General features: G+C 38.2%; 1 protein-coding gene across 1 annotated transcript; it reads right to left on the reverse strand.

Moving 5' to 3' along the window:
• Positions 1-8,840: 8,840 nt before the first annotated feature.
• On the reverse strand, positions 8,841-11,470 carry LOC126053462 (BTB/POZ domain-containing protein KCTD12). The gene has a single exon (XM_049847424.2). It carries the CDS (start codon positions 10,482-10,484, stop codon positions 9,783-9,785), a length of 702 nt encoding a protein of 233 aa, XP_049703381.2. The 5' UTR covers positions 10,485-11,470; the 3' UTR covers positions 8,841-9,782.
• Between the last annotated feature and the right edge of the window lie 38 nt (positions 11,471-11,508).

Raw genomic sequence — 11,508 nt, forward strand, 5'->3', positions numbered from 1 at the left:
TATACTGATAGTAGGTAGGTGGTACTTAGATATCCAATTCCCGCGTCTAGTTGCAGACAATTCAATTACAAACTTAATGGCTATTTCATTTGCATACAGCTCTGTCTAGAATTCTGGATGCAAATGCAGGCAAGCCGCAACCAAATGGATTTGCCTTTTAGGCGGTTGGTTAGACTAGATAGTTCGAGTTAGTGGGTCGTCGGCCTGTTGTGGCGCTTCGTGCTTTAGAATTGCAAAATTCAGGTGCTAACATACATTTTAGCGTGTTGCAAAAATTGCCAAAAGTCTTAGGTACCATACTACTCGTACTCTTACTAACGTCTTATTCTTAGGTGACTCGTAAATGCGTACCATTACCATTCCATGATGTGTCTATGAGGCATATGGATAAGTATTTAGGTACCCAATTCATCGGCCCTGCTTGAGAGGACAATATAGTGTACTGGACGACATTGAGGTATGGATTACCTGCTTAATGGAGAGCTTACCCCAATCCTGGTTTTCAAAGATGGGTCTTTGTCCAAGACCACAGACCAGTCCCTTTTTTTAAATTTCTAAAGCAGACATAGTTCTCACTTGGAGCGTTTGATTCCCTAAAGAGCATCTGCAATATCCAACAATTGCGTCACAAATTCGTAAATTCTAGAGACAGATGAAAACTTTACCTTTAACTAATTACGCTGGCAACCCTTCAAAGCGGAACAGCGCTGCCTCCCTACTGCAATAGGTAAGTACCTACTTATAGTTGTACTACTTACCGGACTAGCTCTTTCACAAAGAGCTCTACAAGTACCTACGACGAGGGTAGAAGCGTAGTGTACTAATGGGACCTATAGAACTAGGTATTCTCTACGTATGCCCTTATAATGTAGGACGTATTTAATGGAAAGATCCTACAGATACCCTTTTCATTTGAAAGAGAATAGATTTACTTAAAACTTTACAAAGGCTGGAAACTTTTTCCACCAGGTACTTTATGCGTACTACTGGAAATGTTTGTGGTTTTATAAAATTTTAATTAATAAAAATAATTAGGCAAAGGATTGCATTTTTCTAAAGGTGCTAATAGCCATTACCTAGGCGAGTAGATACTAAAAGAAGTCTATACATCCCTCAAATAGCACCATTTCAATAACAGCCCGGAATAAAATTCTGCGCAGATTATATCACCGTCCTCATTAGGGATCATAAGTGTATGTATTTACCTATGAACATGTTTAGCTCAGGTAAGGGTAAAAGGGTAACTCAAAGGCAGCTATCGGCTTTAACTAATGGCTTTCGAAAGGGACAGGGTAAATTGATACAGTTTGTGTCATTATGTGACTATTAAGTCGACCTTTATACCCCTGTATGTGATACCTAAGCTAACATTAAGAGTAAATAATTTTAGCAAAACTAGAAAATAAACAAGAGGGTTCTATTTATGCGAGTTCCTAGGTGTCCTTTTAAAACCTACGTTGCCATTGTTACCTAGGTATCCGATGTTTTAATTTATTAGGTACCTGCATCATTCGACATAGCCAGCCCACTCCAAATTAAGCCTGGTAGTGATGTCCACAACTCGCCAAGCCCATAACCACCCCATAAAGCATTCCATAGACAAACGGAGCCATAAATAACCTGACCCCATAAACATAGTTACTGAAAATCGAATGATATTTTTCTTTATGGGAAAACGACGGCCTTGTACAAATTAGCTTTGGACAAAACGGTGAGCTCATGGGATAACAAAATTGTCTTGGTACACGCCACGAATTTAATTATGATGAAATATGAAGTGTTGGGTAGGTATGTATGTAAGGGCCGCTGGTGAAAAGGATCCCTTTAGTAGATTGTTTGCACCTACGGGGTTGAACCTCTTGACCTTTGCTTATTCGTACCTACGTATGTACCTATGTACTTGTGGGTACTTATATCTACTAAGTTCTCTCTTCTCCATATGTATGTGGGCATTAGGGACATGAATTAATTTCCACAAATTCGTCCATTGAGAACCGCTTTAGTACAGCCATTTGTCCCTATGTAGTTGTAGGTCTGTTCGTAAGTACCACTGAGCCTTAGAGACGTTCACAATGTGAAATTGAGACGCTAGACATCTTGCCGATGCCCTAAAACTGCCTGCAAAGCTATATCTTTTGTTAGGGATAAGAGCTGTGATTTGAAGACAGGCACACCTCTGTATAATAACATAAAAATAGTTTTTTTTATTCGTCTATACCTAATTGACTTTAATAGCTATTACTTCTAGAGTGTGCGATTAACCTCTCCAACTTTCCACAGGAAACCACATGTTTGCCTAACTTTAATAAGACAAACTATTTCCAGCCAAGGCCGGCACGCAAAAGAACTCGAACCATTAAACAGAAAGTTTCTACGACCAATAAATAATTTTCAACTCATAATAACGAACGGTTTATTTTGACCTGAAGTTTATGATGGATCGTCAAAACTTGACGGCACTCACAACTTGGTAAATTCGGGTTGTCAGAACTTCCCTGATGTTTGATGTTGAGTTTCCCTTCATTTTATTGACACTTGAAATCGTAAACGCTGGCCGAGAGGGCCACCTGTCGCGTCAAGAGCATCTTAAGGGTCTTGGAAACTAAACGGCTTGTCGGGGAAGTTTTAGTTCAAAGACATTAGACAACACTGAAAAACTCATCATCTAGAACTATTGTTCCAAGTTATAATACACACAGAGATTGTGAATTGTATCAAATGTAACCGAGTAGGTACCTAATGTATAATGCTTTTCGTTGAACATTGAGCATACTGCTGCAACTTTGGCTCTTTTGTGTAACACTCCGAAACTTATTCGGTCTTTGTACTGAAATAATCGTTGTTCACTGTACAGCAGAAGTTTGATTCGCGTGTTTCTGACTAGAGTTTAGGGTTGAAGAAAACATATTACCTAATTCCACAGTTTACGTAATCATCATTTATATTTATTAGTGGCCATATACCAGCACGGCATCTCTGTGTCCGCAATATCTGTGATTGATCAGAAATTAGAACAGAAAGAATTTTCAAAGCAAACCTACGTACCTACCTATGTATTTAAGAATCAGAAACCTGCTTTCTAAAAGACAGTCCAAAGGCACTTCTTAAAAATGGCGTGCCCCATTTGGGTTTTTGCTTACTTACTTCAAAAGTTATGAGGCACACGCATTAACACTTTATAACAATAAGGCTGAGGCAAACAATTTTGCAACTTTCCACCATTAAGGCTTTCTTGGGTTGCAACTTCCCTTGGTATCTACCCACGTAGTGTATCTATCTACCTACTAGGTATAAACAGAGACTATTCAAATAGATCATTATGCAATCGAAGGAAAATTTCCCAGTCCACATCCGATTGATAGCAGCTTCCATCTTCTATAACTAATGAACTTTGTGAACTCTGCTCAAAGAGCCAGGATTCGATACCGATAAGACTATTTGCATAGACTTTGCGACCTCCATCTCGCAATAAAACGAAGTCGTAAAAACCGTCCGACTTTTGCTTTGAGAATAAAACATTTTCATGTTGATTAAAGACTTCTAGTGTAATATTTCAAAACATACATATTTTATAAGTCCGTTTACATACAGTCCGGAAAAGCCGAGTATTCTATTTCGTAGAAAATGGGGCATGGCTTTATATTTCCGTGTGAGACTACCATTTCTTTGATTGTTATGAACGTAAGTTACTTCCGAGACCTAGCACGAAGCTCTATTCCTAATCTAAGTATTCCGGTCGTTAGGTAGTGTGCCATTTTCTGTTATTTACTATGTTTAATGTCGTTTGCCGAATTATATTAAGGCCGTTCTCTAGGAATTATTATTTTTCCCGAAGGAGGAAGTTCGATGTTATTTGGGGATGTTAGAATTTGTGTATTGCGTCTAAAACCTCTAGAACAGTCCAGGGTCCTTCGAAATTCAAAAAGATAAAAGACTGCAATATTGATTCTTTAAAATAAAATGTGACCTTTATAAAAATGTTCCCCAGCTACTCATTACAAACACAATCTTACAGGACGGACCAGCCTGTTCGATATTAGAAATAGAAATGGTCTATAAAAAGTTATTGGAGCCATTTATGTCAGAATGTGCTAGCATTGCAATATAACCCAGACTTGCAGGATAAGCATATGTGCTAGCTTTAGCTTAGTAGACCCATTACTTAGACACAGATTGCAATATTGAAATGAGTTTTGTAAAGATAAGAAATTCTATGGTTTACCATAAATGTTAGTTACAATCTTTCCTAAATATTTTAATCGCAAAAGTTACGTTGTCACGTCAAAACTGCTGAACCCTTTAAATAGAATTGGGCACCTACCTGAGAAAGGCCATAGGCTTTTTATCCGGGTGCGAGGAGTAGTTCCCTCGGCTCATGAGATAATACGGATTATACGGATAAACAAGATAAGGCAAAAAGGTTTAGTTGTAGGGTGTAAAACGGGCCTGTAATAAATGGATAAACATACCCTAAAGTTAGCGATCAAAGGATATTAGTCCAATGGACCTTGCAGGCTAGTAGGTTTTATAAATAAACCTTCAGCTTAGTAGGATTTGTTTGAGGATTTCAGCATCGAAGTAAACATTTACGTAGTGGTTTTTGCGTAGTTGGGGTCACGAATAATACCATTAAAGTCCTAAATACAAAGGTAAATGGAGCCTTTTGAGATATTACTAGGTAAAACCGTGCAAATGCTAACAGAGTCACTCATACGGTAGAAATACAACCCTTATTATACCCACTATGCCTATAGAATTCAGGTGTGTCCGAAAGGGATTCACTGAGCTTAGTAAACGGCCCCACTTTTTTACACCCACTGCTAAAGAGCTGTTTGCGGATTTTTACAACTGGTCCAGTAGTTACAGAGGTCGCTCCTACTTCCAACATGTCATGTACAAAAACATATAGGCAACAGCAGTATATCTTGTGAAAAATTCACTTTTGCCACTATTCATCGGAATACAGTTACGGTGAAACCTACACAATAACTAACCCTAAATACATGGATTATGTACCTATTCACTAAATCATAGTTTTTACTTGCTAAAACATTAACAAAGGTCAGCTTTCTGAGCTAGGTACCGCGTAGGTCACAATCGATCTTAATGAAACTAAAATAACAAACTCCATGGATATTTTCGGGCAAATTGCTTTTTCTCAACCTCAGCGTGGGTTTGAAAGGTTACTGCAGTATTTCAGATGATTTATTAACTTCACCTGTATATCGTAAATATTCCGCGACAGGAAACCAATGTGGGTTATTAAATAAGAAAGCCATTTACCAACTACAGCCGTCACAAGAAAAACGATAAAAGCTGTACAAAATTGATGTACTAAAAATATGTGATGTAATGAACACCTTTAAAACCTTGTTCAGTTTTGACGAAAAATAACAAACTGAATGTAATGGTTCCTAGTTTCTAAAGTTCCTATAATGGTCAGCTTAAACAGTTTCTTACCTTCACTGGAATTACATTACCTTCAGTTTTCCGCTGTCTCATCATAGTCATTTTGCTAAGAAAAATGTTGCTGAAAATAGTGCTTGTTAGCAGAAAGTAAATCACTATTTCTTAGAAAGGTAACCAATATAATTTAAACCATAAGGTAGCATAACCTTTTTCTGCTAGTGATACCTAACATTAAGTAGAAACTAAACAGTAACTGCAAGAAAAGTACCGATCCGACAACGGATCACGGCATCCCAAAATAAATTTCCGAGAAAAACTGTATATCATACTGAGCTTCTCGATCGCTTCTCGAAAATCCTGTATTTTATAGCGCACTACGTTTTATTCGGACAGGTATTAGTGGACTATTGGACAACAGCGAATAAATCACCCTTGAGACCCTGAGAGGGATGACAGGGGTTACAAGCCACGTCGTTTTCCCCACTTAATTGTCCTGATGATCGACTTAGGGACGTGAATCTAAGAAGCATTAAGTCCCTTAATGTTATCGTTGATTCTTGAAGACTTTACCTACTTAATGACAGTTTGATTCCTTTTATTTGCTAATAGAAGCATACGGAGAAAATAATAGTATCTCCTATGTATATTCAGGCATATAAATGTGACTTCTCATTGACCTAACCTCTAGACTTGTGACGTGCGGTCCTATAATTTTTGGTATGGGGCGAGGCAAAAAGCTTTCAGCTCAATGCGTTGGACGCCTATAGATATTATTGTTTTCAAGTTTCAGTAGTTACGTGTGCACTGAAAAAAATAAGTCAAACAAACTGGTCTCGGCGCGCTTACATATTTTTACCTGAAAGTCTTTTCAGCGGAGAAAAGGCACGAGTTCTTTGATGAACGCTTTATCAAAATATTTTTAAATGTACATTAAACGAGTTCATGTTTGCGAAAACTGAAATATTTAGACGTATATCAATAACAAATCTTTGAATGTTTAGGAAAAGATGGAAAAACATGCGATCAATGCAAATGTAGGCAAGCTATTGTGCGCTATAAATATGGGCCAGCAATCAGTTTGCTCTGCTTTGTGTAGATACGGCGCGTTTCATCTTTGTTTAGTTTCTATGCAGGAAACTCTTTTATATTACAGCGTTTGTGTCACAATGCGAGATATCAACTGCCATTGCAAACTGTGTATTTTATTATATTGAAATAACTATAAAATATTACCGCAACAATAGATGTGATAGATAGATACGTACTGGGTTTGATAAATAAGGCCATATACTTAATCTTGATGGGCTTCTAAAAAAACAATGCTCTAATCATTTAAGTATAACTTTTCGCGAAATTGCAGGTGCAACTCCGGATATTAGATTCTCCGATTACCAGGATATTATAATCGATGAGCAACGCTATCATAATTTAAGGCTCGAGCAGACCGGAGCATAACCACGCGGTAGAGCGTAACCATGCGTAATGTATGGAAATGTATGAGACAGGCCACACCGCTTGCGTAACGACGCGCGTGTCTACGTTACGCAAGCAGTGTGGCCTGTCTCATACATTTCCATACATTACAACTCATGGTTACGCCGTAACTACGCGCGTGACTACGCGCGTGGTTACGCATACGCATCCGGTCTGCTCGAGCCTTTATGGAGTAGGTAACTGTAGGTTCCATTGTTATAAATATTATTTAATAGACTGGCTGAGATCGGGGTTGTTGTCATATCACCATGCGTCATATGCCATACCTAGCATCCAGGTTCATGCTAGGTTTGATAGTTTAGATACTAGATACCTACCTCTTGCTGAAAGCAGATACAAAACAAATGAAAATAAGGGCAAACAGGTTTCCTTCACCTTTACTGAAAACAAATAACCGAAGAATACGCAAAGAATTGAACACAAAACTTAATAAAATATTAATCAACCTAAGTCCCTAAAGACTTAGGTAAATGGTGGGAAAACTTCAGTCCCGTCTGGGTAAGCTTTACATTTGTCCAATAAATAAGATTTATTCAGAGACTTACACAATACTTACTTAGGCACTTCATTACAACTCTAACTTTCTTTGAACTCTGTATAGAGAACTTATTTTTAGAAAACATAGTAGACCGGTTTTCGGGTGTAAATATTTCCAGTCCTTTGGGTCACTAGGTCAGGAGAAAAGCTTCTTTCTTTATAAATTTTTATGAACACAATATTGTCGATGAAAATCATTCAGGATTGAAATGTGAAAATGCGAAGAAAAGGTTTCTACGTGCTTTATCTAGGTACCTATTTGTTCTCTGTGTGTGCATTATGTTTATGTAAGAATTATGTTTATGTAAGCTCCACTGAATAATACTGGTAGGTACTTTTTGAACATTCGTATGTCTAAGCATAAAAAATGGCTCAAGCCGGTTAAATCCTGATTAATTTCGGCAATCCGAAATTTCGTATAGCTCCCGTCTGTTTAACATCACACTTGCAATAAATTAGGGCGGAGAAACAAAATAAAAGAGGCACATTTTTTAACTAAATTTATTCTCAAAACTATTCTTTTAGAAATCCTACAATAGTAATCGAGTCCAGGTCCAACACTGTTTTTTCTCCAGACAAATAAATTATAATAACAATCACAACGGATCCTCAAAGTATCCATTAGATAAATGTTAAATAAATAATATTTTTATTATTTTTTTCTAACAACTAATTCATCTAAACACAATAATTATTTCGCTAACATAACTTGGTAAATTACTCTACTTACTTGATTTCGGTTACATTTATCTATGATTTTTAATAAAAATATAAGTTTACTTACAATATTATTAATGAATTTTAGTACAACTTGAAGTCGATTTTTATATATTTTTGTTATTTTATACAGTAAAATAATCATAATTAACACTGAATAGTTTTCTGCCACAATAAGTACTTAACCCCTGAATTCATAGCATGTTTTCCCCACAATAATAAAATATGAATTAAAAAAAATTAAATCATCTGTCAAAATACCGAATAATATCTGTCAAAGTGACAGTCAGCTGATTATAATAATGGCGACTACTTATCTATAAGTTTAAGCGCATTTTCAACGACTTACACTCTGCATGTTGACACATTTTACTATTACAAGTATTTGACTTTCCATACATCGGATTACAGCACACGGGAATCGCATCCACACCCTTTGGTTTTCAACCTTAAATCCACATTGAGGTATTTGGCTACGGAATATGTCTAACTACATTTTTAAGCGGGAAGATAATTATGGAAGTTCACCTTATCTAGGTAATCTAATGATATGGCTGCGATCGCTTAAATTCGACATAGCAACATCAGAAAACTGGGGACTGCAATAAAATTAGAAAATTGAAACGATTATAGGGTAGTAAAATAAATTCGTATGCTAACGATCAAAGTTTTCAGTGCGCGCGACAATATTTTCCCTAAGTTTAACTCTGAACAGCTCTGATACTCAAGTCATAATTGCGTCTTTAACTTGTTACATAAAAGTTTCACGTTCTATTCTTATGCTCTCGTTACAATCTTAAATTCTCCTGAGATGTATAATTTTTCAACTATTAAAACACTATTTTTTTAAGGTACATTTCACACGCGCTCATTGCATTATTTACTACACTTTGAAATCCAATTTTCTTAAATCTACACGAGGAGGAAGGGGAAACGTATTCATCACAACACATCACCGGGCACAGCCGTACCTCGAAGTAAAACATAAAATATTCAACACCATGATTTAGTAACTCAGAGCTACCGCATCATATTACTCGTACATAACGGTCATATCATAATTTGGCATATTACTTTTATCAAAAACGATGGCCCACGCAGTATTTTCAAAATACATTATTAAACATTGATTTATAAATCGAATATAAAATAATTTGAAAAACTTGATAGAAATAGGTACACAGTACACGAAATTAGCCCTAAAGGAGGTTATTAACTACTATTTTATATTTTTACATTTAACACTACCTATTTGTTACATGATTACAGTTTAGTTTTCTTTATCTACATAATAATTAAACATTTATTACTTGAACTTTTGCATTACTCAACGGCATATCACCGACATCTATGAACCTTGTTACTTGCCGAACATTTAGGATGATCGACCATCATAGAAGTCATTTTATAATGACAAGAAAACTTTATTTTAAGCTTTATCCGGTTACGCAAATATTGCGAACGACTTACGAGAACTTCAAAGTTAAATTACTTCTATCTCTGGATACAAGAGAGATGCATTATTTATGAAAATAATGCTCTTAAACATTCTTCTAACGACAGAAATATTATTAAGCCTCACTCGATCAACAGCAGATGATTATCACATTCCGAGAACGCACAATTTATTCGCGCGTGAATACGAATTCGTTGTAATGATTCCAACGATTTTCCTCTGAATCCACTCCTGGTTTAAGCTCAGCAGCCCCGCCAGCGGTGCCGCTGCCACAGCTCGCAGTCAGCTTGAAACCGTTCTCGTACAGCATATCGAAAGCTTGTTCAATGAACGAGTGCTTTAAGAAGAAACGAGAAGTGTACCTGTCAGCAAGTCCGTGGTCTGGATCTCGGGACTCGTTCAGGGTTTCTCCGAACACATCACGGCAAAGGTTCACCTTTCCACAGACGAGGATACGCGATAACTTGCGGAATTTGACATCTGCGAGTCCGTCGCGGCCGAACGCGAAGCTCCCTCGATAGCCGACGGTGATGCAGCCCTTCTCGCGGTTCGGAGGACGAGGATCAGCGTCTCGAACCGCGTTTTCTAGTCCGGCGAGTCTGTAGTGTTTGGCTTCACGAGCCAGTCGTTTGTGTTCTCGGAAACACTCCGGAAGCACGAGGCCGCCGTCTCGGAGATAATCCAAAACATAACGGAAAAGAACTCCGTCCCGGTCGAAGAAGATGCGTCCGCGGGCGTCGCGCGGATGGTCGGGGTCTTGCAGCGCGGCGGCGGGCAGCGAGTCGGGCTCGCGGAGCAGCGTGTCGCGCGTCGTGGCGTAGTGCACGCCGCCCACGTTGAGCTCGAGGACCTCGGGCGGCGCGTCCGCCATGGCTGAGGGTTGAGGGCGCAGTGTCGGAGCGACTGCGCGTCCCTCGCTCCTCCCTGACCCACTTACCGCGCGTCTCGGCGCCGCCGCGCGAGCCCATCAATAACGCACGCCCGGGTTACTGACTCGAACGTAATTATTTCCTACCCTTTCGAAGGAAAACTCCTCCGTAAAAGCCTTCAAGGTCGATGTCTATTGTTAGCTAACAGATGGTATATAATTCTTTGATTCGTCTAAATGTTATTATTTGCTTTGCTCTTTTGTGTCCTTAATAAATTGTGTTCTGACAAATAAATGTTACATTCCGCGTTTCCGTTTCCGTTCTCAACTGTTTGTGGAAAGATCTAACGTGTTATTATAAGCGTATTGGCAGCCATCAGTCATATCTAAATGAAAGTAACTCATATTAAATCCACCAGAGCATAAACCTTGAAAGTCTTTCAGGCGTTAATGGGATGCCTCCCAAGGCACATATTTAGGGAGAAACTTTTTCATTCAACCGCCGACCCTAGCACATTATTTTTAATACTTTCTCCCGACTCGCGTGTCGAAAATTACAAGCTCGCCTCCCTAGCGGAATCATTTCATGTAACCTGTAGCTTGTTACAAAAATACCTTAATCAAGTAATAATACTTGAAACTATGAAACCACCTGTAGGTTTTCCTCGAGTTCAGGGTTATTTACGTCGATACTCACTTATTCAGTGACAAATCGCGTATTCGACAGAATAAGGAATCTTGATGGATTGTTTACTTTGTGAATATATCACTTTTATGCGTCTTTTGCGATCATAAAAGTGCGGTTTACTTTGGGGAATAATGTTGCCTTGACCTTGGTCCCTCTGGGAAACTTAAGATGAAAATTTCTCAGGGAGGCATCAACATTTGATAAAACGGAATCTGCAGCGCGCTGAGAGTTTTTACTGATTACTACAGTAATGAGTGAGTCGAGGCCTTTTATTACGGTCTCGGGAGATAAGCTTTTGTTTTCTGCACATTTGCGAGATGGAGGTTGACGCGAGAGCTT

Source organism: Helicoverpa armigera, chromosome 7, assembly GCF_030705265.1.
Source record: "Helicoverpa armigera isolate CAAS_96S chromosome 7, ASM3070526v1, whole genome shotgun sequence".
Lineage (NCBI taxonomy): Eukaryota > Metazoa > Arthropoda > Insecta > Lepidoptera > Noctuidae > Helicoverpa > Helicoverpa armigera.